Source organism: Sciurus vulgaris (genome assembly GCF_902686455.1).
Source record: "Sciurus vulgaris genome assembly, chromosome: 6".
In the NCBI taxonomy this organism is placed as follows: domain Eukaryota; kingdom Metazoa; phylum Chordata; class Mammalia; order Rodentia; family Sciuridae; genus Sciurus; species Sciurus vulgaris.
This window is the reverse complement of record NC_136466.1, coordinates 70,220,012-70,247,039: the sequence shown is the minus strand read 5'-3', so window position 1 is coordinate 70,247,039 and position 27,028 is coordinate 70,220,012. Positions and strand designations below refer to the sequence as shown.

Here is a 27,028-nt window from a genome sequence, read left to right as displayed (position 1 = left end):
TCCTTGATCCTTATGTCATTTTTTCAGGCTGTGACAGATACTGTAGTCCTAGAGACATCAGCATATTAACAGCTAAGCACTGGTCAAAGCCAGCTACACAACTCTTTATAAAAGTAAATATCCTATCAAATGGGCCTACAGAGTACACCAGTCAGTGAACAGAACACATCTTTAATCTTTCAGAGGTAGGAACCTTTGATGTAGCATTTTCTGTAACTTTTGACAAAGAAGCTGTCACTCCTAGTCCTAGAGGGACTTCACTAGACATAAAGGTGAAGTCAACTCCACATGAAGGACAGCCTTGGCTATACCTGCTTTTGAACTAATCTCTTGGGAGTTGGGGGTATAACTCAGTCGTAGAGCATTTGCCTAGTATGCACAAGGCCCTGGGTTCAATCCTCAGCAACACACACACACACACACACACACACACACACACACAAAGTCTCTTGGTCATGTAGTGACCCTCAAGGGAAACTTGTTCATTACTCCTTCACCAGACTAATGACTGGATCAGTTGTCCTTCCATCTCCATAATTCTTTTTACAGGCTCTGGCTCAGTATAATACATTTAAATCTTTTACAGCCTAGGAGAGGAGTCTGCATGAGTGTGGGGACAGCAAAGACAGCGAAAGCTAACTGCACCCAAGGAATAAGCAGTTCCTAGACACAGTAATCCTTCAGTTGGGATGCTCCTCTACATTCTTACAAATGAGGACAGTGATGCTTCACTTTCCTCCTATAGGATATTATACTTGCTACATTAGTTCTTTTTCTATCTTCTTGTGAAGTTGAAAGTAAGAACTGACTTATTTTTCTTTTTTTAATCCATATCACATGTAGTTTTGTATTTAAGTAAAAAAGAATTTTTTTTTTTGCAGTGCTAGGGACTAAACCCAGGGCCTTGCACATGCTACGCAATCACTTTAACATTTAGCTATAACCCAGCTGATAGGTCAATTATTTTTATATACACATGCTTACTCAAATCCCTGTGTCCTGAAGCATGGTGTCCTTGTTCCAAATTTCTGCTTCAAGAATGGAGGAAATGCAGAAATAGTCAAATATAATTGATTTGTTGTCAGTCTCTCTGACATTAGTACTTTCTAATATGAGAGGAAGAGCACTAGATAATCCACTCTCAATGCTGGGATGTTGGGACGTTTCCAAACCCATACAGCACCATGTGTTCTTCAGTCCAAGACTAGAAGGACCTTGAACATAAAGGTCTCACCCCCTTCAACATCCAGGTTGGTTCCGTTATTTTTACTTACCCTGACGGGGTCCTCTCTTCCGTCGGAATGCTGCACCTGATTGCAGGGCTTCTAGAAGACTATCCATCACACCTGTCTCATCACCCTCTGTCATGAACAAAGACAGAGATGTAAAACTCTTCAGCCAAAGCAGCATGGCAAATGTCAAATTCCACATGAAATATATGGCTACTGCTTGGACTCTCCTCTACTGTAGTGGCTAAAAGCTCAGAACAGACAAGGAAGGCTCCACCTCAAGTCTCACAGGCCTGTGTTTACTGGTGTCTGTTTAAAAATGGCAAAACAAAAGATTTAATTGCTTACTATTTATTTAGTACAAATCCTGGGATATTTTCTTGCAGTGCTGCCATTCTCCCCACCTAATCAGGACTAGCACAAAGAATTATTGAACTGTCCAATATCAAGACCACGGTAAGTACAGAGACAGCAATAGTGAAATAGACAATTATATCACTGTCTTTACCCTAAAGTGTTTCATTCTGATTTACACAAACATCTCATCTAATGGAGAGCCTGGTTCAGGTTTCAAAGCAAGGCTAAATGAAGAGAGACCACTGATCAGCATATTTCATTTAAGTATTGCTTCTAGTGGCTGTTTCTTCCTGAAACCAGGCCTACATCTAAAAGGAGCAGATTGGTTGGAATACAAAGAGTTAATGTAGAATCCTTGTTCCAGCCAGGCTGGGTTTCCATGGCAACAGCTCAGGATAGTGAAATCTAAAACTGTGAAATCCCAAGGAGTGGGTTGGCTGCCAGCTCCAAGGCTAAGGCTCACTGCTTCTAGTGCCATCTGCTGTCTGAACATCAGCAGTGCAGTTGACCTACATTCCAACCTTGTTTGCTTGACCCAGGTATTGGAAACAGGGCAAGGTCCACTACGCCACCTGTTGGCCCACAGCAACTCTCATCCTGTCACCTGGATTCCACCTTCCCCCATTTTGTCCCAACCAGTTTCTAGGGGAAAAAACCCTGAAGGTTCAGAGAGAATGGAAAAGAAGGTGACTGATATTCATGTGGCCTTTAATAGCATTTACTGGAGGAAAGTTTGTGGCTTATATACAATCAAGGTAAAGCAAGGGAATTGCTTTCCAGAAAAATATAAAGGAAAATCTCTGAAAGCGAGAGATGGTAGAGTAGCTTTTACTGCTTGTGCTCAGCAATTCATAGACTTGGCAAACCTGAGGACCCCTTTATTTGCAGAATGCTCATGCTCATGGCCTCTCAGGTTCAGCTCAGTACCACGAATAACATATGCTGTATTTGCTGTATTTCTGCTGCCCATGGGGGAGGGGGGAGGGAATCCACAGCAGGAAAGAAGCAGAGACAGGAAACAGCGGGCCAGTAATTGAGACCATATGTTTCAACAAAGACATGTTTCTGGTCATGAAACAGAGATTCTGCTGCAGAAAGAAAAGGGTAGCCAGATTCCTGCCCCCTTCCAGAAGTTCAATTCATTTATGATATTATAGTGACACAATACTTAGTAAAATAAGGAGAAAGGGAGGACAGCCACAATTAGAAAAATGTAAGGACAGTCAGGAAAATATTATAGGGAAAAAACCCCAAAAGATTAAGTGAAGGGAATAACAAGCCAGAGGAAGCTTCAGATGGGCAGAAGGAATGAGTATGTGTAATAGCAACACTAAAATCACCAGGGAGATGAGACGTAATGCAAGAACCAGCAAAGGAGAGACAGATTTTTGCACAGAGAACTGAAAAGTACACATAACTGAAGTGGGTTCCAGCATCAGGAGCTAGGAGGAAGAAGTCTGCTAAAAATCATTTGCTAAGAAATTAAGCTCAGTCCTGAGCTATTCTCTCCTGCCTCTAGATTCTAGATAGAGAAGCCTCCTAAATGTTGGTTTCTCAACTCATCAGCCCTTCTGTGCTTCTTACCTGCATTCATGTCTATGAGTTGCTCTCTCTTCTGCTGCTTCTCAAGCCGCTCCTTTTCTGCCTTCTCCTTGGCTAGTTTTGCTCGTCGCATCTTTTCCTCCGTCTCCCGTCGTTTCTGGTTCTCCTTAACTGCTTGCTGCAGGGCAGGAAGATTCAAACATATGTATACCCACCACCAGACAACCTGAACCTTGTGTAAAGTTAGCACATAGCCCTTACTCACCACAAACATATTTCTGAAGTTGTGCAGATCCATGAAGAATTCTTCCACAGATAACTTTTTGGGGTCAAAGATGAAATAGTCACCTAGTTCCTTATAGAGGGTCTCCATATTAGAGTGCATCATCCGCAGCTTGTTATACTGTTCCTGTGCATCCTTCACAAAGCTGTGCAGCCAAGAAGTAAAGGACCAAGACCAATAAGAAGACCCACTCCTCTAGCCCAGAGAATTACTAGAAGAAGCATACTGGCATGCATAAGGATTTTCAACGCAGTACTGTTTATGACAGGGTAAAACCAGAAACAACTAAATATCTAAAAGAGAAGAATGGTAAATCATAAACGTTGGTATGTGTAGAATAGGAGGTGGTATTTTAAAAAGAGGCTGTTTTGCATATACTAGTGTGGAAACATGGCGAAGACATTATGCACAAAAAGCAATATAACGTAGTTATTGTTTAAAATAAATTCATCAGGTGTAAACCAGAAAGAAGTTCAGTAGCAATGGTTTCCCTTTCACTTCCACAATGAGAATGCTTTCAGGAACTATGTACTTAACGAAAACAAAATTTTTTTTAGTACCAGGGATTGAACCCAGGGATGCTTAGCCACTAAACCACATCTACAGTCCTTTTTATTTTTTTGAGATAGGGTGTTGCTAAATTGCACAGGGCCTTGATAAGCTGCTGAGGCTGATTCTGAACTTGTGGTCCTCCTGAGCCTCTGGGATTATAGGTGTGCACCACCCATGCCAAGCTGAAAAAAAAATTTTAAGACAGAAAACTTGAATATAGCCACATTTATCCTGTTGTCCCCCTTGGGGAAGTGTGTTTTCTCCCTTCCCAGGGAGCAACTCTTTCCTTTTAGGAAAGGATATAGTCATTTTTTCAACAAACTTATCTTTTTCATCTGTGGCAGCTGGGAAATTCTGAACATCCCGTTCCACATCAGAAATTTGTTTCTTCATCTGATCTAGGTTCTTTTGCAAGTTTTCAGCAGAAACTATGAGAAACAAAAAGATAGCAAGAGCTTATTAGTAATTTCAGCCTCAACACCCCTTAGCTTTCATCTTTCCTATTGTACATTCTGGTTCTTAATTATTTTTGCTCTCTTACGTACTCTCTTCTAGTCATTTCACACAATTAAGTTTTCCTCTTTGCATCAAGACCACAATTATTTGATAATTGGTGTTTTAGCCTCTACAAGGTGTATAGTACTAAGAATAGAGGGCAGACTTCATTTAATTTAAAAAGAATCTACAAAATCCCCTGAGATCTAGGTTTCATTTATTTTAGAAAACTGGGTTTAGGAGAAGGGAGACATATGTAGAAATACAGAAGCAGGGCAGAATTCTGTCCCATTTCTAGTGAATGTTTTATCTACTCCCAGGAGAGTGAGGCATGAGGTGTGTTAATCTAGTCTGCTTTCTGAATGACAACAAATATGGACCTAGACTGAAAACACCTGCCTTTCCAGTTGTTTTTGGTATGCTTCCCCAGAAATGGAAAGAGCTCTTCTATTTTTATACACAGAGACCTCTCTTCAGCCTATGTTCCTCCTTTGTGGCTTTGACACAATGCCTAAACCTTCCCCCACTCCCACTTAAAATAGTCTGTACTGAAAATGATTCAAAATCTAAACGGTGTCTTATTTTGCTCCCCCAGCATACCACTGGGGCTTGGAACCACCTTCTGGCTTTGCCCCAGTCTGTCTCACCTCGGCTGGCTTTCTCTACATGGGCAAGCTCATCTGGGAACTTGAGGACATCAGGATAATCATTCTCACACAACTCAGCCAAGAAATGCAACAATGTCATCTTCTGATCTGTGGATTTAGTGTCTCGAAGCTGGGGGTGAGAGGAGAAATCATTAGTACTGACTTGCCCAAGAATACCTGAGGCAACACTGGGCTCCACGGAGGCCTACAGCCTTCCCTCGGTTGCCCTGCTCTAACCCATGACTTACCTTGCACAGGAAGCTGATGTTGAAGCCAAAAGCCCCAGCATTCCTGGAGCCAGCATTCATATAGTTTCCAACAAGGAGGGTTATCTCCAGGAGGCTAGAGAAACTCTCACTCTTACGTAATTCCTCACATGCGGCAGTGACAGAAACAATCTCTGGCTTGATATTCTCCACTTGTTCACTGAATTGTAGTTTGAAGAGGATGGCATTGAGACGAGGCCGAAGACGGGGCACTGTGCCCATCTAGTGGGAAAGATAAGCAATTTCATTACAGTTAATAAAAACAAAGAAGTTAAAAAAAGAGGCAGAGCCTCCTCTGGGAGGATGAGAGTTCCAAAGTAGAGAGAAAAGAGAATGAAAGACTGGTTCAAAACAGGCAAGAGCAAATGTCCAGGCTATTCTCTGCAGGGGAGGGAAATAAGGGAATGAGAGCAGAGCAGAATGCACCAGGCCTCACTTACCACCACACCAAACTGCTCTGACTCTGCCAGATCATCATACTCATCCTTCAGCTCAGAGAGCATTTTTAACTGCTCTGGCTCTGGCATCTGCTTAATGAGATTCTGAAAAAGAGAAAGGTTGTCTCTGTGTGAAGGGAATCAATTAACAACTTCATTCTATATGACTTTTATCCTTTTGTCAGTCCCACACTGTACCCAAGGACCACTACAAAAGGAAACATGGGGCTGCAGGAAGGCGGAGGCAGCTAGCAAAATGGCAGGACTTTTTCCTCAGCTAAGCAGGGAGAAGGTGAGGCTGATATCCAGCTATGCAGAAGAGCCAGCTCCTATGAGACAACATTGCTCCTTACCTGGATCATAGATTCTGTAAGAACAGCCTCATTCACCTCCAGGATGACATTCTTAATCTCTTGATAGGGCATGCGGAAGGAACCCAAAAAGATTGCTGCCAGAAAGTGAGAGAAGACATGTTCTCAGTCTCTTCTCCCTTCTAACCCATTCTGCAAGTCTATGCTGCATAATCTTCCCAAGAAGGCTCTTTGAAAGTCACTTTGCCCATACAGGTAAAGTTCAAGTTCCTGAGTTCAGCATTTAAGTATTCTCTCATCAATCCCCACAGTTACGTCACTTACCAGCCGTAACGCACCACATTCCATAAACATCATGATTTTCCTTGCCTTTGCTCACACAGGAAGTCTTTGATCTATTCTGTCTACATACATCAAAGTATTTCACCTCACTCTATTTTAGTGGGCTCCCAGAACTCCATCTTCAAAGTTGTCACTGCCCTGACCTGCTCTGATTCTTAAATTATCTCTTTCTAACAAACAAATCCTGTCCTTCCAGTATGCTCACTTTCTAATCTCTGACTCTTCAAACTTATCAGGAGTTCTCTCTAATCTTCTGACAATCAATCCATTTTCTCTGAGTGTGTCAGTTCCACTCTGCCTTCTCCATCTGACTGAGACCTTATAGTCTATCACTTCACACAGCACTCTATCATTACTACTAACACTTCACACTGCTCATTACCATTACCGCTATTCTTTTGCTTCCTGCATTTTTCCAGATCCTGGTTAATTCAGTTATCTCCTTTCTCTACTCTTACTTGGGCTGACGCAGATGAAAATCCATGCATTTGCAGTGGCATAAATGACAGCTGGAGTTTCAGTGCTGCTGAGCAATTAATCCCTTTCTCTGTGTCCTTACTTCAACATGCTCCCACTCCTCTGGGCAGGTCTTCCAAATTATACCCATTCTCCTAACTGTCCCTCTACTTCCCCATTTGTTCTGAGACCATACTCCTCTTTGCTGAGAAAAAATGAAGATGTTGGTCAAATTCCTTGCCCAGACTTCTCTTATGCCACTAAAAAATTGAACATTGGGCTGGGCATGGTGGTGCACACTCAGGAGGCTGAGACAGGAGGAGTGAAAGTTCACGGCCAGGCTTGGTAACTTAGTGAAATTCTGTCTCAAAATAAAAAAGGATAGGGTTGTAGCTCAGTGGCAGAGCATACTAGATTCAATCCCCAGTACTGCAAAAGAGAAGAAAGAAGATTGGGGACTCCCAGGTACAGTCAGACTAGAAAAGGCTTTGGAAAGCACTGTTTTGGAATCACCTGCTGTGCCAATACTTCTGTAAGCTTATCAGCATACACTTACACACATGTATGTATACACATATATACACATGCCCCTGGTACTCATCCTTTCCTCAAGCTTCCACAGAAGAGGTGGTCCTAAGGTCCTTTTCCTTCACCACATGTACATAGTCAAGTCTCTCCTATTTTGGGGGAAAAAAATCTTTCCCAACCCAGCATTCCTCTCTCATTACCAAATTCTTTCACTTTATAGCATTCCAAAAATAGTCTTTTCTTTTACTGTCACAAATTTCACTTATCTTCACAAAGCTAATGAAAAGATAACACTGAGACTTACTCAATGTAAGATTCGACCCTGTTACCTCTCACTACATCCACTAGCCATTGTTCCTCCCCTAAAAGAGAATCTGTTCTTTCAGTAAATGGTAAGTGATCTAAACTCAAGAAATACCATCTTTATTTCCTCTATCAATCACTAAGTTCCATTAACTTCTTACTATCCTCTGCCTTCTTTTTTATTTAATCTTAGTTTAAGGCCCTAATCACCTCTAATCTAGTTTAAAGAAATAACATAACTCATCTCTCTGCCTAGTCTTTTCCTACCCAGCAATTCAGCATGGAAAAAAAAAAAAAAATCACTACCAAAGTAGCCTTCCTAAAAATTACATGGGTTGTAACACTAATTTTCCTGATTAAAACCTCTTTCAATAACTTCCATGGCTTTACTAAGGTAGACTCAACTACTTGCAGTTCTTGAACTCAATGTTATCTCATGCCAATGTGCCTTCTCACAGGCTGATCCCTCTCCTGAAACAAGCCATTCCTCACCCTTAATAGTGTTTTCAACTCAATTTAAGAAGTACCTCCCTGAGAGGTGCTACTCCAGGATTTGTCCCTTCTAGTACTCCCCCAACTTGATTTGGATGTCCCCTTTCCTAGTGCTCTCATAAGAATTCTAGCACACTTCTATCACAGCATTTATCAATCTATGGCATTGTTATTATTTGCCTTTCCATCTTTACCAGACACACGATTCAAGAAAATGGGGATTATGTCTGATTAAGCTTTGTATCCTTAACACACAAGATGCACTTAATCATTGGGTATTTTTTCTATTTTTTTTTTTTTCCTTTAAAAAATTTTGTTTAAAGTATTTTTTTTTTTAGATGTTGATGGGCCTTTATTTGTATATGGTGCTAAGAATCAAACCCAGTGCCTCACACATGCTAGGCAAGTGCTCTATCCAGCCACAACCCCAGTCCCCACTTAATCATTGTTGAATCGCTAAATTCCACCTCTCAGACCATCCTACTGAGATTAATCTTGATTCTCTTTCTTAATTCTGTTTTCCATATTGATATCACTCCACTGGGAATAATAATATACATCATGGTCTTTTGTGTATCGTTTTTGAAAATAATAATTACCCAAGTTTTGTATTTCCTCATATTACTTTTGTCTCCATAAAAGTATTTCATCACAAACCCTATTTAGTAATGTTTATTGATAACTTACATAGCTTACACAGTCAAGAATAACGTAAAGACTTACTGCTTTTGTTTACTTGACTTTATTTATGGGTACATGTACATATTAGTTGTGTAACTTTGGCCAAGTAACATTTGAACTTCAGTTTTCTCATTGGGAAAAATGAGGACGATAACCACATTCACAAGACTGAGTTTTATGGCAAATACAACCTTTTGTCTCTGGAACACATACTTAGTATAAGCCTAATTAGAGTCTGTCACATAGCAGACTCTCAAATATTTGTTGGACAAAAATTTAAATCTGTATTAGTCAGAATAAAGTAGGCAGATCAACAGTTGAAATGAATAAACAAACAGAACCCCACTCATTCTGAAAGTCAGGTAAGTATTACCTAGATCTATTTTGCAAAGAAATTTCTTTTTCATTCTTTTCTTTTTTTTTGGTACCAGGGATTGAACTTAGAGGCACTTAACCACTAAGTCACATCCCCCAACCCTGTCCCAACCCCCGCTTCTTTTAAATTTTGACACAGGGTCTCTCTAGTTTGCTGAGGCTGGCTTTGAACTTGTGATTCTCCTGTCTTAGTCTTCTGAGTTGGATTATAGGCATGCACCACCATGCCTAGTGAGAAATGTTTGATCTGAAAATTTTCCACCATTCAGCATTCTCAGTATAGGTGGCAGGTTTAGAACAGAAAAATTTGGAGTTCTTGGAGTCTAGAATTCTCTGAAGTTCTTGATCCTCCTCTGAGAAGAACAAGATTTACTTCATTTATTCTAAATTACAAAGTAATTTTAGATTCAACTGAAGCCAAGCTAATACCTGCATTACTTATCAGCAGGGGGAAAAATGAAATGTACTGTTTCTAGAACACTTGTAGATTTTCTGAAGACACAATAGAAAGAGTAAGGGTTTGAAACAAGAGTCTGAGGTTCAACTCTAACCCTCAGAGTTCTTATTAGCTCTATGAAGAGGCAAATTCCTAAAATTCTTAGCCTGTTTCCTTTACATAAAACCATACATTTATCAATCTTGCAATGGCACCAATGGGATTAAATGGAGTACTGGAAATTCATTATGCAATTCCTAGCTTACAGCAGGAATTCAAGAAATGGGAATATCATATTGAGACACCCTAAACTCAAGGGAATTAAGTTTTTAAAAGAAATTCTTCACATTTAAAATAGTTGGGATTACAGTTACTCACAGAGATTCTGAGCCGTCTTTGAATCCAACACCTTTAACTCTTTTACTTTTTTCTTTTGTACAGATTTCTTTTCTTCTCCACCTTCCTGATCCTTTTTGGCTAGTGAGAGAAAGATTAGAAAAACATAGTTAAGGATAAGTCACCTCTGTTCCTTACTGAACTACTACTGTCTAGCCTGGAATGGCCCTTTGCCTGGTCTCCATAAAGGTCTCCCCATTGTATTCCTTGAAGGCTAACCTACTCTTTAGCCACTCAGATCTTACTGATTGCCCCTCCCCCACCATAATGAAAATTTCATTTTTGTTTCTCCAAGAGTTATCAATAATGCTTTCCTACCTACATTCTATCCACTTGCAGGGATCAGCAAACTTTATAGAAAGAGTAAAACAGTAAATATTTTAGGTTTTGCAGGCTATGTGGTCTGTTCTCATTTCTCAGCTCTGCAACTGTGGCATGAAAGCAGCCATAAGCAATATATAAATGAAAGAGCAAGGCTGTGTTCCAATAAAACTCTTCACAAAAATAGTCAAAAAAACAGTAGTCTGACAACCCCTGTACTAGAATCTTTCACTCTGTTATCCTTTTGTGTCTATTAAAATTTTTCTATCTTTTAAGCTCCATCTTGAACATGACTTGCCCTACAGGGAAAAAAAGGAAAACAAACTGTTCTGAACAGACATAATTGTAAAATACTTTGTCCTATAATATAACTTGGTATAAAGTTTTTAGAAAGCCACATGGGAATAGCTCTGAAAGCAGAGTCAATAAACAAAGTCAGTTGGTTCTGAGCATAGGAATGGACAGAACTTGAGCATGAGAGTATGGGAAATACTTTTGAACACAAACCCTCTTACACCATTTGAATTTTAGACCATATGAAAATTATTATATTACCTGGTACAAATAAACAAGAAATAAAAACAAAAAGTTATGGACAAATGGTACCAAAAAAATCCTATAAAAACATTCATCCCTTTGACCCAGCAGTCCCAATTTGAGGAAGAAAAATTCCAAATACAAAAAGATTGGTTATTAAAAGAAATGACTATTGAATAAGAAAACAAAAAAACAGTACAGAAAAATCATGACATAAAGAGTTGATTTAAGAAAACAACAACAATAATAAGTCAGGCATGGTGGTACAGGCCTGTAAGCCCAGTGGTTCAGGAAGCTGAGGCAAGAGGATGACAAATTCAAAGCAAGTCTCAGGAACTCAGTGAGGCCCTAAACAACTTAGTGAGACCTTGTCTGAAAATAAAAAAAATTTAAAAGGGGCTAGGAATGTGGCCCAGGAGTAAAGTGCTTCTGGGTTCAATTCCTGGTACCTAAATAAGTAAGTAGTAAGTAAGTAAGTAAGTAAATAAATAAATAAATAAAATAGATAAACCTCTAGAAAAACTGACAAAGCTAAAAAGAAAGAAGGCTTACATACTACTATCAGGAATGAAATGGAGTATTATTACAGGTTCTGCAGCCATTAAAAGGCTATGGGAACACCATGAACATTTTTGTACTTATAAACTGACAATTATCAAGAAATGACCCAATACCACCCAAATTCAACCAATGTAAATGAAATAAACATCTTGAATACTCTTGAAAACTATTTTTAAATTTAAAATCTTCTTAAAAGAAAATCTGGCCTAGAAGATTTCAATGAAGAATTATACCAAACACTTAAATAAAAATTAACAATCTATTTCAGAAAAGAGAGGAGATGTGAGGCAATACTTCCCACTTCATTTTTTGAGGCAAGTATTACCTTGATACCAAATCAGACAAGTATAATAAAACAACAATAACAGGAAAAAAAAAAGAAAAAAGAAAAAGAACTGGACACCATTAATATCCCTCATGAACTTAAGACACAGATATGATTTGCAAATCTTTTCTACAATTCTGTGGATTGTCTTCTTTCTTTCTTGATGACAACCTTTAGAGAACAAAATTTCATTCTGATGAAGTTCAAGTTCTTTTATTGCTTTTTTTTTATATCAACAAATTCCAAATTCAAGATAATGAAAATTTAACCCCACGTTTTCCTCTCAGTCTTACAGTTTTAGCTCATACATTAAGGTCTTTGATTAATTTCAAATTTAATTTTTGCATATGGTGTGAGGTGAGATCTAACTTAATCCTTTTACACACTGTCCATCTATCTGGAACACATTTATTGAAAAGACCATTCATTCCCCATTAAATGGTCTTGGCACCCTTGTTAAATATCCGTTAGCCATAGATAAGGGGTTTATAATTCCACCAATTCTAGAGGTTGAGGCAGAAGGATTACAAGATCAAGGCCAGCCTGGACCCTGTCTCAAAATGAAAAATAAAAAAGGGCTGGGGATGTGGCTCAGTGGCCAAGTACCCCTGGACTCAATTCCCAGAACGAGGGGGGGGGGGGGGGCTTTGCATCCTTGGGATACATTCTACTTCATTATGGTAAATAATTCTTTTTACATGTTGCTGGATTCAGTTCGCTGACTTTTCCCATCCATACGCATAAAAGATCTTGCTCTGTAGTTTTATTTTCTTACAACATACTATCTGGTTTTGGCATTAGGATAATATTAGTATCATAAAATGAGATAAAAGGCGTTCTCTCGGTTTCTGTTTCTTAGAAGAGTTTACACAGAATTAGCATTAATTCTTTAAATGTTATGTAGAATTCAGCAGTAAAGACATCTGGGTCAGTGTTTTTCTTTTTGGGTAGTTTTGGATTCATCACTGAATCTCTTTACATGTTAAAGGTCTACTCAGATTATCTATTTCTTCCTGAGCCAGTCTTGGTACTTTGTATGTTAGAATTCTCCATTTCATCTGGGTTATCAACTATGTTGGCATATAATTGCTCATAGTTTTCCCTAATAATTTATTTTTGTTGTTGTTGTTGTTTTGTTTGAAGGCTGGTAGTATTCACTCATTTCTGATTCTAATAATTTGTCTTGGTCAATCTGGCTGAAATTTTGTCAGATTTATCTTTTTCAAAGAACAAGTTTTAAGTTTGATTAATTTTTTTTCTATTGGGTTTTCTACTCTTTACTTAAATTTCCACCCCAATCTTTATTATTCCCTTCATTCTGCTTGCTTTAGGTATAATTTACTCTTTTCTTTTTACTGTCTTGAGGTTGAAGGCTAAGATTATAGATTTGAGATGATTCTTCTTTCTTAATATAGGCATATTCAGCTACAAATTACTGTGCATTTCACAAGGTTTCACGTGTTGTGTCTTCATTTTTCATGTATCTTTTAAACACTTTATTTCCCGATTTTCTCGAGTAATTGGTTATTTAGGAGTATGTTGTTTAATATTCATATATGTATGTGTTTCCCATTTTTCTGTTATGCATTTCTACTTCTACTATAGTCGGACACCATGTTTTCTATTAGTTGTATCCTTTGGAATTTATTGAGGTTGGTTTTATGGTGTAACAAGGAAAATGGGTACTTTAACAAATACTGATGGTAAGGTTGTTATAGTCTGAATTCTTCCCCTTTCAAATTCATATGTTGTTGAAGTTCTAACACTTAGTATATAGAACATGTCTGTATTTGAAGACAGGGTCTTTGAAGAATTAAAATAAGGTCATTAGAGTGGGTCCTAATTCAGTTAAGACTGGTGTCCTTATAAGAAGAGAAAAATTAGATACAAACAAAAGGAAGACCAAATGAAGACACAGAAGAAGGTGGTTATCTACACAACAAGGAGAGACTCTTCAGAAGAAATCAACTCTGATGACACCCTAATGTTGTACTTCTAGTCTCCACAATTGTAAGAAAATTAATTTTTATCGTTCAAGCCACTCGGTCTGTGGTACTTAGTTATGGCAGCCCTGATATCTTCAGCTTTTATTATTGAATTGTCTACTTCTCCCTTCATTACTGTCAGTTTTGCTTCATTTATTTTATTGTTCTCATTAGGTATATATGTTTATAATTGTTACACCTGCCTGATTCTTAACCATTATAAAATGTTCCTCTGAATTGCATTTTCCAGTATTAGTCACTTCAGCTTTGTTGGTGGTCGTTGTTTGCATGCTATCTTTTCTCATCCTTTTATCTTCAATCTATTTGTCACTGAATTTAAAGTTGTGTCTCCCATAACACATAATTGTATATTTTTGTTAATTCAGTCTACCCTTTGATTGGATTAATTAATTCACATTTAACATTGCTGATACAGTTGGATTTGTGTTTTAGTTTTGGTTTCCTATGGCTTATGTCTATTCCCTTTATTCTTTGTGGGTTTTTTTTTTTTTGGCATCACATGAATATTTTCTAATGTAACATTGCAATTTCATTAATGATTACATGTGTGTGTTTACCTGTACATACAAACATGTGTTGTCTGTGTATTTTTTATTTTGAGGCAGGGTTTCACAAAGTTGCCCAGGCTGGCTTGAACTTGGAATCCTCCTGCTTCAGTCTGAGTTGCTGGGATTACAGGCATGCATCACCACACCCAGTTTTTAAAAAATATTTTTAGTGGCCACAGACACTTGCTTTTCTCACTAAAATTCTGTAGATTTTCTTGAATAGATGTTTGTTTTGCTGTTTGCCTTCTGGACCATTTTCATAGGTTTTGAATAGTTGTTTTAAAAAATAATTCAGCAGTTTTGGAATCGGAGGGGATGAAGATTGATGCCAGAGAACAAGGAGGATGAAGGCCATTCAAACTCCTCCCCATGACAGGCTAAAGCAGTGATGGCACAATGGGAAGAATGGAAAATGTTTACAGGAGGTCTTAGTTGGGACACTACAAAGAAAGATCTGAAGGACTACTTTTCCAAATTTGGTAAAGTTGTAGACTGCACTCTGAAGTTAGATCCTACCACAGGGTGATCAAAGGGTTTTGGATTTGTGCTATTTAAAGAGTTGGAGAGTGTAGATAAAGTCATGGATCAGAAAGAACATAAATTAAATGGGAAGGTGACTGATCCTAAAAGGGCCACAGTCATAAAAACAAAAGAGCCTGTTAAAAAAAATTTTGTTGGTGGCCTTTCTCCAGATACACCTGAAGAGAAACTCAGGGACTACTTTGGTGGTTTTGGTGAGGTGGAACTCATAGAGCTCCCCATGAACAACAAGACCAATAAAGTGTGTGGCTTCTGCTTTATTACCTTTAAAGAAGAATCAGAGAAGAAGATAATAGAACAGAAATATCATAATGTTGGTCTTAGTAAATGTGACATAAAAGTAACCATGTAGAAAGAACAGTATCAGCAATAGCAACAGTGGAGATCTAGAGGAGGATCTGCAAGAAGAGCTCGTGGAAGAGGTGGTGACCAGCAGAGTGGTTATGGGAAAGTATCCAGATGTGGTGGGCATCACAAATAGCTACAAATCATACTAAATTATTCCTTTAGCAACTTATCCCCAACAGGTGTGAAGCAGTATTTTCCCATGTGAAGATTCATTTGAAGGTGGCTCCTGAAACCTGCTAATAGCAATTCAAACTAAAGTTTTTGAATCAAGTCCCCAAATGGAAGTATGATGTTGGATCCCTCTGAAGTTTAGTTCTGAGTTTTCCTTAAAAGAAATTTGCTTTCATTGTTTTATTTCTTAATTGCTATGCTTCAGAATCAATTTGTTTTATGCCTTTTCCCCCCAGAATTGTAGAGCATGTCTTGTGTTAAAAGTCCAGTGTACCAGTGTCACGATGTAGTAGTGTCTTACTAGTTTTTTTAATAAATCCTTTTGTATAAAATAATAATAATAATAATAATAATACTTGAGCAGTTTCACTGGGGAACAGATGATGACATCATTCTGCAAGTCTGTTTTGGATTTCCTTCCTTCCTTTCTTTTTGGTGGTGCTGGAGATTAAACCCATGGCCTGTGCATGTTAAGCAAGTGCTCTAACATTGATGTACTCCCAGCCTTGGATTTTCTGTTGAATTTAATATAAGAATACATCTAAATCTTTAGGACAAGTAGTGTGGCCTATGGGAATTTCTTCATCAAGTTTGTTTCTATGTCCTTTTGACATGATCCTCATAGTCTGAATACTTCTTTCCTTGCTAGCAGTTTAAAAAATAGCCCATGCTGACTGCAAATTGGTACAACCACTCTGGAAAGGAGTATGGTGATTCCAGACAACTTGGAATGGAACCACCAATTGATCCAGTTATCCCACTTGTCAGTATATACCCAAAGGACTTGAAATCATCATACTAAAGTGACATGGTCACATCCTTGTTTACAGCAGCCCAATTCACATTAGCTAAACTATGGTACCAACCTAGCTGCCTTCAGCAGATGAAAGAATAAAGAAAAGGTGGTATATATTCACAACGAAATATTATTCAGTCATAAAGAAGAATGAAATTAAGCTTGGGTTGTGGCTCAGCAGTAGAGACTTGCCTAGCATGTGTGAGGTACTGGGTTCAATCCTTAGTACCCACATTAAAAATAAATAAAGATACTGTGTCCATTTACAACTAAAAAATAAAAAAAAAAAAAAGAAATGAAATTATGTCATTTTCCAGTAAATCGATGGAACTGGAGAATATCATGATAAATGCAATAAGCCAATCACAAAAAAACCAAAGGCTGATGTTCTCTCTGATATGCAGGTGCTAACACAAATAAAGGGAGGAGGGAGAATAGAAGTTCATTGGATTAGACAAAGGGGAATGAAGGGAAGAATGGAGAGATGGAAATAGGAAAGACAGTAGAATGAATCGGACATAACTTTCCTATGTTCATATATGAATGCATGACCAGTGTAACTCCATATATGTATAACCACAAGAATGGGAGGTTATACTCCATGTATGTATAATGTCAAAATATAGTCTACTGTCATGTGTATCTAAATAAGAACAAATAAAAAAATTTCAAAAAATAGTCCATGCTCATCTTTTGTTTCTAAGAAGTTCTGGTTTCTTTCTGTGGAGTATAATATTTAGAAACTGAAAAAATTCTGAAAAAGAACATGATATCTGTACTATGACCTAACAAAAGATACCATTTCATCAAATATAAGATGGCAGAAATTACATGACATACATTAGTTTATGAACCATTAATAAAGGAAAAAAAATGTCAATTAATCTCTGACATCACCAGTAAGAAACACCATGATTTCAGGATGTTAAAAAAAAATCATATCAGCAGTTGAAAGAAATTCAAAATATATTCATGATAAAAAATCTTGGCAAATTTTTTAAAAAGAGAACTTCCTGAACTTGATAAAGTCCATCTATGAAAAATGTATAGATAACATCATAATTAATGGCTAAAGATAGAATGCTTAAACCCTAGAATCAGGAATAAGGCAAAGAGGTTTGTTCTCACCACTCTCTATATGACATTTATTTGTATATATTAGAAATTAACAACTAGAAATAAGTAGAAAGTACCATAAAACGATGATGACAAAAAGAGAAATAAGCAGTAAACTATATGAACAAGATTTACATGCAAAACACTTAGGAAAAAATTCGAAAACTAAATAAATCTTCATAGAATATTCAACACTGAAACTGGTATTTTCCCAAATTGATCTATAGATTCAACATGTCCTCTAATCCTATTAAAGAATTACTGTATGACCTAGCGAATCAACTCCTATGCATATACCTCCATAAATTGAAAACAGGTAATCATATACACATACATGCATGTTCACAGCAGCATTATCCACAATGGCTAAAAGTTAGAAACTGCCTAAATGTCTATCAATGAATGCATAAGCAAAGTATAGTAGTTACAATGGAATGTTATTCTGCTATTAAAAAGGAATGAACTACTGATAACATGCTACAATGTGGATGAACCTCAAAAATATCATGCTAACTGAAGAAACCATATACAAATGTCATATATTGTATGACCCACTTAAGTGAAATATCCAGAATAGATAACTCTATAGAGACAACACAGATGGGTCCTTGTCAGGGGTTGCAGGAGAGAAGAATTGGGAGCAACTATTTAATGGGTCTAGGACTGATTTTGGGGGTGATGAAAAACCCAGAGAATTAGAGTGATGTGATGGTTGTATAACATTGTGAGTGTACTAAAATGCCTTTAAAATGGTTCATTTTATGCTATGTGAATTCCACTTCAACAGAGTGGCAATTGTTTAAAATGTTTAAAAACACACTAATTAAATTGGTGAAATTAGAATATGGATTGTATGTTAGCTAACAATATTATATCAATAATAAATTTCCTAAATGTGATAAATATAATATGGTTATAGAAGAGAATATACTGTACTTAAGAGATACATGCTGAAGAACTTCAGGGCACTTGGGGTATTTCATCTCAAACAATTTAGTGTTTAAAAAAACAAAAAAAGGAAAATGTTTATCACAGCATTACTAATAATAGCCAAAAAGGAGAAACAAACCAAATGTACACTGACTGATGAACAAAAAACCAAAACGGAATATCTATACAAGGGAATATCATTCAGTCCTAAGCAGGAATGAAGAGCAGACATTTGCAACAACATGGATGAAATTTGTAAACATCACGGCTTCTAAAATAGGTCAGGCACAAAGGGCACATATTATATGATTACATTGATAATGAAATGTCCAGGACAGGCAAATCCATGGAAACAGAAAGTAGATTAGTAGTCGTCAAATTGTGGGGAAGAAGTGGAGTGATGCTAATAGATTCAGAATTTCTCTGATATATAATAAAACTATTCTGGAATTAGTGACAGTGGCTATATAACTGCCATTATTTAATATATGGAACAGGGATTGTAAAAACAAAACAAAACAAACAAACAAAGAACAACACACACCAAAAAAAAACAACTTTTTTTTTTTTTTGAGACAGGTCCACACTATATTACCTAGGCTAGACTTGAACCCCTGAGCTTAAGTGAGCCTTCTACCCCTGCCTCTCAAAGAGCTGGCACACACCACTGCACTCAGTTGGGATTCTATTCTTAAAAGATGAATTTTGTGGTATGTGAATTATCATCTCAATGCAGTAAATAAATGCTGCATGCATTCATATACACATACATTTATAATTGCAATGAACTATTAAACTTGTAGAAGAAAATGGAAACATTCACAACTTTGGGGAACGTAACAATTTCTTAAACAAGACGAAAAAGGACAAATCATGTAGCAGGCAGAATCAAGCCAGTTTCCCACTTTGCTTTCCCCTAGGATGCATGCTCCTATACAACCCTTCCCTTTGAGAGTGGCTAGGCCTGACCTACTGGGGAAGCCCTTTACATGAGGGTTTGGAGAAAAGAGACAAGAGGAGTCAAAGAGGTTTAAAGTTGCAGGAGTTTAAAGCTTGTTGATGGCTAGCAAAAAAAAAAAAAAGCGGCGACTATATATTCTACAATTATCAAGGAATTGAACTCAGTCATACATCATATGTACTTGGATGAGAACCCTGAATTAAAAAGCAATGCAGCTCATCTAGAACCCTGATGTGATCCTGAACGGAGGAGGATCCAGATAACTCAAACACCAGACTCATGAAAACTATGAGAATAAATTTATGTTGTCTATATCACTACTTTTGAGGTAAATTTTTTACACTAATAGAAAATACAAAACATTAAAAATTCACCAGGTACAGTGGTGCATGCCTGTAATCCTAGCAGCTTGGGAGGCTGAGGCAGGATGATTCTGAGTTTCAGGTCAGACTGGGCAAATTAGTGAAATCCTAAGCAACTTAGTGAGATCCTATCTCAAAACTTAAAAAAAAAAAAAAAAAAAAAGGCTGGTGATATTATGTAGATCTGTGGTAGAGTGCCCCTGGGTTCAATCCCCAGTACTGAAAAAATTTTACAAATATTTTTAAATTGATAAAGTAGATTTGATCAAAATTGAAAACCTGTTCTGTGTATCAAACTGTTGAGAAATAAAGACAATCCATAGCCTGGGAAAAATGTAAGCAAAACACTTACCTAATAAAGAACTAATATCCAGAACATTAAAAAAAAAAGACTCAATCATAAGAAAACTGGATTTTAAAATATGGGCAGACAATTTATTTGCACATACACTTCACTTGCCAAAGAAGACCTATAGGTGGCAAATAAGCACAGAAAATGCTTAACATCAAGTCATTAGGCCTACATACCAGTAATTACAAACTATAATGCCTAACCCATAAAATTCACAAAACAAAACTGATGATATAAAAGCTTTCTTAGAAAGTAGGGACCACTGCTTTTAAAAAGTTTGGCAGTTTCTTAGTTAAGCATACATTTACTGACCCAACAATTCTATTCTTAGATACTTGCCAAAGAAAACACATATGTCCAGACAAAATGCTATATGCAAATGTTCTGATCAGCTATTGAATACAATCTAAAAACTAGATGCAATCCAGATATTTATGAACCAGGGAATGGATATAATGGGCTACTAAACTTACCAACATAAAGAAATGAACATAAATGCATCCACATGAATAAATCTCAAATACACAATGCCAAATAAAAGATATTTTGGAAAAGACAAAACTATGAGGATACAAAATAGGTCAGTAGTTTGCCATAGCCTAGAAGTGAGGAAAGGAGACTGACAGACCTAAGAGAGCTTTATGGAATGATGAAAATGTTCTGTCTTGATTGTGGCAATTATATGGCAAATACATGTCAAAATTCATAGAACTGTACACATTAAAAGAAGGTTCCATTTTATTATATATAAGTGATACCTCAGTAAATCTGACTTAATAAGTTGCATCCTCAAGGTCAATAAAATACAATAGTATAAAACTGTACTAATTATAACAGGAATACTACAAGAACACATTAACTGAATAAAGAAACAGAAGAAATTTCAGAAATAGATATGATGCATGTAGTATGCTAAAGTAGCAACCCAGATAACTAAAACAGAATGGTCTAATCCAGGAACTAGTGAAAAAAAAATTTTTTTTTTTTTTTTTTTTTGGTACTCCCAGTACCAAAAAAAATCCTGGGAAGTCCTCTACCACTAAACCACATCCCCAGTTCAGCCTCCCAAGTAGCTGGGACACACACACACACACACACACACATACACATACACACCCCCACATATATATACACTTTCCCCCCAGTATTGGGACTGAACCCAGGACTTTGTGCACACAACTAAAATATATTAGAAATGAAATTAAGAGTTCAATGGATGTGTTTATTAATAGCAGACACAAAGGAAGTTAGTGAATTGGAAGAGGATAAAAATCATCAAACTAAAGTGTAGACATTAAAAAAATGGAGAGAACAGTGTAAGGACATGTGAGACACTGTGAAAAGATCCAACATATGCATAATTGGAGGCCATATTTAAAAGAAAACAGCTGTGTATTTTCCAAAAGTGATCAAAGACTTAAACACACAGAACAAAACTCAAGAGTAGTCCAAGGATAAATGCAAGGAAAACCACACCATGGCACATTATCATAGTAAAACTGCTAAACGTGAGAGTTAAAATAAATTCTCAAAGTAAGCAGGGGTAGAAAATATTATCTTCAAATGAACAATGACCAACAGCGTCAAACTTAAAAAAAAAAAAGACAAAAAAATCCCCTTCAAAAATGAAGATGAGAAAAAAAAAAAGAAAAAAAAAAAGAAGATGAAATAAAAATATACTCAGTCAAAAATCAGATAATTCATTATCAGCAGGTGTGAACTAAAATAACTCTTAGTAGGAGTATTTAGCCAGGAAGGAAAAACATTAGAAAGATGTTTTTAAGTAAATATTGCTATTACAAAATACTAAAACAGTTTGTGGGATATAAACCTATGTAGAATTAAAATGCATGACATTAATAACTCAAAAGCAAAAGCATGCAGCCAGTTAAAATGCTGTGAAGTTCTAGTACTATTTGAAAAATTGTAAAAAAATCATAATTTGTGAGTATAGTAAATCTTTAGCATGCTATGGTACCCACCAGAAGGATAGTAAAAAGATGCATAACAATAGGAGAAATTCAAAATAATTAAATGTTTTAAATTAATCTCTAAGAAGACAAGAATGAAAAAAAGGGACATAAATCAGGAAAGTCAAAATCAAACAGAAAACGAATACTAATATAGAACAGATTAACTCAAATGGATTAAATATATTACCACGAAATATTAAAATCAGATTGCATTTACCAAACACACAAGACCCATACCTTAGAGACACAAATACTGAGGGTAAAATAATAGAAGAACATAGACTGGTCAAAAGAAACACTAACCAAAGTAAGCTGCTATCACCATACTAACATCAGACAGAAATGTCTCTAATAATTGTCATGAATACACATCAAAACAATAAAGGGTTAATATATAAGTAAGAAAAACTCTAAATCTAAATGAATTCAATAATTTAGTTTTAAATTATATAAAGACTAAATTAAAGGAAAAAAAAGGGCAAATCCATAACCATAATGGAAGAATTAACACTTTTTGCAAGTAACTAATAAAGCAAGCAGAAAAAACCTGGAAAAGACACAGAAATTATGGACATATCTGACAAACTTGACCTAACCAATGTATTACAATAATACGCCTAACCATAACATTATGCCTTTTAAAATATAAATATAGTGCATTTCCCAAAGCTTACTGTATGCTGGATAAAAGCAAGACTCAACAAATTCTAAAAGATAGAAACCATTTAAGTATGCTGTCTGACCACAGAAGTATTAAGCTGGAATTCAGTAAAGAAATAACTAAAAGAACATTAGCTACAACCACAGTAGTAATAGGTAGTTTATATTTAGTGTTGGCTATGTGCCAATCACTGTGGTAAATGTTTTTCAAACATTGTCTTCACCTGTCAGAATAATCCTGTAAGAGAGAAAATATAATTTTTCCTCCCAACTTAGAGCTAAGGGAACTGAAATTCACACAAACTGTGTAATAACACTAGGAACTTTTTATAGAGGAAAGCCTATAACCCAGGAGGTTAAATCATGTATCCAAAGCCTCAGAGTGTGTATGAAACAGGATGCCCAGGAACAAGGGGATTGGGAGTTCAAGAGTGATATTAGGCCATTTGCCTGCCTCTTGCCTGTCCATTGCCTGCCTTACACCTATCCATCACCCAACCCACGAGGTTTACCTCCCGATAGTCCAACAACAGCCAGCAAACTGATCGCAGACTGCCAGTGGAGCACCAGCTGCCTGCTGTTGCCTGGAAGTTCACTGTTACAGTACCTGCAGGTTTGGTTACACGTGACTGCCGCCATTTTGAGACAACAGACAGGCCCCCTAGGACCCCTGGCTGGACTGACTGAGCCCCATCTCCAGGATACTTCAGCCCAACCAATCACTCCCTGCCTCTAGGGCCCTCACATCGACTGCTCCCTGCCGCCAGGATCCCCAGACCAACTGACTGCGTCCTATCACCGGGACCCCAGACCGACTGATTGCACCCAGCATCCAGGATCCCACAACCACACCAAACACACCGGACCTCCAGAACCCCTGCTGGACCAACTGCAACCCGCCTCCAGGACCTCCAGCTGACCACGTCCACCCCTGAGCTGCAGCTCCCCATTTGCCGACACATTTCGAAGCCAGAGTGGCCATCTTGGATAATTCTGGAAGCCTTAGCTCCGATTTTGGGTGGGGCAAAACCCATCCTGAGACGCCTGCTGGAGGCTTGAAGCTCATTGTCAGGTACCTCTCATGCATCAGGCTACTGAACACTGGGAGGTTTCATTAGTATATGACTGTTACACTGTAATTTTTTTTTCTCCTTTTCAAAAAAATTTAAGTTTTTATTTCTTTACTTTTCTTGCTCTCTTTTCCTTTTGTTCACCTGTTCCCTCAGAGTCTCTTTCGCCCTCTTTTGCATGCTAATATCCAATTTCTTTTGATTACACTCACCCTATTTTCTAGAACTTCTGTATTTTCTTTTCTTATCCCATTAACAGCCACATTCTATATCCCTCTGCATCCTCTTTGTCCTCCATTAGAAACTGCAGACCTTATTGCAAACCTGTTTGTTTTACCAAAGATAATATTTGAACTCATTCTGTTTACTATGACAAGGTTGTTATTGTCCCCATAGGGGCTATGTGGTCTAGGATTGCATAGTGTCTGATTTGGGCACTGCTAATATGGATCTCCCCTTAAAGAAAGGGTTTTGGAAACTTATAGGGCCACTATAAGCCAATAGGGGGAAATCTGCAATATCCCAGATCTGCACTGCTAGAGGGGAAGATACATGAACAACATGAAAAAACAAGGGAAGAAAATGATCCAAACAAATCTAGATTCTATAGTAATAGAATCCAATGACAGTATGTTAGAAGAAATGTCAGAAAAGGACTTTAGAATATAAATGATTAAGATGATTCGCGAAGCAAAGGACGAGATAAGAGAGCAAATGCAGGCAATGAATGATAATACCAATAAGCTGAAAGAGCAACTGCAGGAAGCAAAAGATCATTTCAACAAAGAGATAGAAATTCTCAAAAAAAAAAAACCAAACAGAAATCCTTGAAATGAAGGAAACAATAAACCAAATAAAAAACTCAATGGAAAGCATCACCAAAAGACTAGACCACTTAGAAGACAGAACCTCAGACAATGAAGACAAAATATTTAATCTTGAAAATAAAGTGGCCCAAACAGAGAAGATTGTAAGAAATCATGAACAGAATCTCCAAGAACTATGAGACATCATGAAGAGACCAAATTTAAGAATTATTGGGATTGAGGAAGGCACAGAGATACAAACCAAAGGAATGAACAACCTATTCAATGAAATAATATCAGAAAATTTCCCAAGCCTGAAGAATGAAATGGAAAATCAAATACAAGAGGCTGGGGCTGGGGAGATAGCTCAGTTGGTAGAGTACTTGCCTTGTAAGCACAAGGCCCTGGGTTCGATCCCCAGCACCCAAAAAAAAAAAAAAAAAAAAAAAAAAAAAAACAAATACAAGAGGCTTACAGAACACCAGATGCACAAAATCACAACAGATCCACAACAAGGCACATTATAATGACAATGCCAAACATCCAAAATAAAGATAGGATTTTGAAGGCTGTGTGAGAAAAGCAGCAGATTACATATAGGGGGAGACCAATACAGATAGCAGCAGACTTCTCAACCCAGACTCTAAAAGCTAGAAGGGCCTGGAACAACATATTTCAAGCTCTGAAAGAACATGGTTGCCAACCAAGAATCCTATACCCAGCAAACCTAACCTTCAGATTTGAAGATGAAATAAAATCCTTCCATGATAAACAAAAGTTAAAAGAATTTACAAATAAAAAGCGTGCACTACAGAATGTTCTCAACAAAATATTCCATGAGGAGGAAATGAAAAACAACAATGTAAGTCAGCAAAGGGAGGAACTACCTTAGAGAAAAATCACTCAAAGGAGAAAGCCAACTTAAAAACCAAAAATAAGCCAAATGACTGGGAATACAAATCATATCTCAATAATAGCCCTGAACTTTAATGGCTTAAAATCATCAATCAAAAGACACAGACTGGCAGAATGGATTAAAAAGAAAGACCCAACAATATGCTGCCTGCAAGAGACTCATCTCATAGAAAAAGACATCCACAGACTAAAGGTGAAGGAATGGGAAAAAACCTACCATGCACCTGGACTCAGTAAAAAAGCGGGGGTTTCCATCCTTATATCAGATAAAGTGGACTTCAAGCCAAAGTTAGTCAGAAGGGATAAAGAAGGACATTTCATACTGCTTAAGGGAACCATAAACCAGGAAGACATAATGAGAGTAAATATTTATGCCCCAAACAATGGTGCATCCCTGTACATCAAACAAATCCTTCTCAATTTCAGGAATCACATAGACCACAACACAATAATTCTGGGTGACTTTAATGCACTGCTGTCACCACTAGATAGATCTTCCAAACAAAATCCAACCAAAGAAACAATAGAACTCAATAACACAATCAATAACCTAGACTTAAGCGACATATATAGAATATTCCATCCATCAACGAGCGGATTCACTTTCTTCTCAGCAGCACATGGAACCTTCTTGAAAATAGACCATATGTTATGCCACAAAGCAGCCCTTAGGAAATGCAAAAAAATAGAGATACTACCTGTGTTCTATCAGATCATAATGGAATGAGAGTAGAAATCAATGACAAAATAAAAAAGAGAAATTACTCTAACACCTGGAGACTAAATAATATGCTATTGAATGAAACACGGATAACAGAAAACATCAGGGAGGAGATAAAAAAATTCTTAGAGGTCAATGAGAACGATGATACAACATATCAAAATCTCTGGGACACTATGAAAGTGGTACTAAGAGGAAAATTCATTGCATGGAGCACATTCCAGAAAAGAATGAAAAGTCAACAACTAAATGACCTAACATTACAGCTCAAAGCAACAGAAAAAGAAGAACAGAATAACAGCAGAAGTAGTAGAAGACAGGAAATAATTAAAATCAGAGCTGAAATCAATGAAATTGAAACAAAAGAAACTATTCAAAAAATTGACAAAACAAAAAGTTGGTTCTTTGAGAAAGTAAACAAAATAGACAAACCCTTAGCCACACTAACAAAGATAACACACTAACTAAAATACATGATGCAAAAGAAATATCATGACAGACACCACTGAGATACAGAACATAATGAGAAGCTACTTTGAAAATCTGTATTCCAACAAAATAGAAACTACTGAAGACATTGACAAATTTCTAGACATATGCTCCTCCCAAACTGAACCAGGAGGACATACACAATTTCAACAGATCAATATCAAGCAATGAAATAGAAGAAGCCATTAAAAATCTACCATCCAAGAAAAGCCCATGACCAGATGGATTCTCAGCCGAGTTCTATAAGACCTTCAAAGAAGAACTCATTCCAATACTTCTCAAAGTATTCCAGGAAATAGAAAAGGAGGGTACCCTACCAAACTCATTCTATGAAGCTAATATCACCCTCGTACCCAAACCAGGCAAAGACACATCAAGGAAAGAAAATTTTA

The 27,028-nt window shown here is 37.1% G+C and overlaps 1 protein-coding gene and 1 pseudogene across 2 annotated transcripts in view; one reads left to right on the top strand and one right to left on the bottom strand.

Annotated features, from left to right (window-relative positions):
- DIAPH1 (diaphanous related formin 1) overlaps nucleotides 1-27,028 on the bottom strand; it is a 101,454-nt gene that overhangs the window by 6,828 nt on the left and 67,598 nt on the right. The window contains exons 18-26 of the mRNA XM_079144395.1: nucleotides 10,111-10,209; nucleotides 6,162-6,256; nucleotides 5,812-5,913; nucleotides 5,354-5,593; nucleotides 5,106-5,235; nucleotides 4,267-4,391; nucleotides 3,394-3,558; nucleotides 3,171-3,306; nucleotides 1,275-1,361 (exon numbers count right to left, since the gene is read on the bottom strand). Of these exons, the coding sequence (XP_079000521.1) occupies nucleotides 1,275-1,361; nucleotides 3,171-3,306; nucleotides 3,394-3,558; nucleotides 4,267-4,391; nucleotides 5,106-5,235; nucleotides 5,354-5,593; nucleotides 5,812-5,913; nucleotides 6,162-6,256; nucleotides 10,111-10,209 (1,179 nt within the window). The remainder of the gene's footprint in view (nucleotides 1-1,274; nucleotides 1,362-3,170; nucleotides 3,307-3,393; nucleotides 3,559-4,266; nucleotides 4,392-5,105; nucleotides 5,236-5,353; nucleotides 5,594-5,811; nucleotides 5,914-6,161; nucleotides 6,257-10,110; nucleotides 10,210-27,028) is intronic.
- Nucleotides 11,456-19,368, top strand: LOC306663821 (heterogeneous nuclear ribonucleoprotein D0-like; annotated as a pseudogene). The gene has a single exon. The product of its transcript is annotated as a heterogeneous nuclear ribonucleoprotein D0-like (transcript).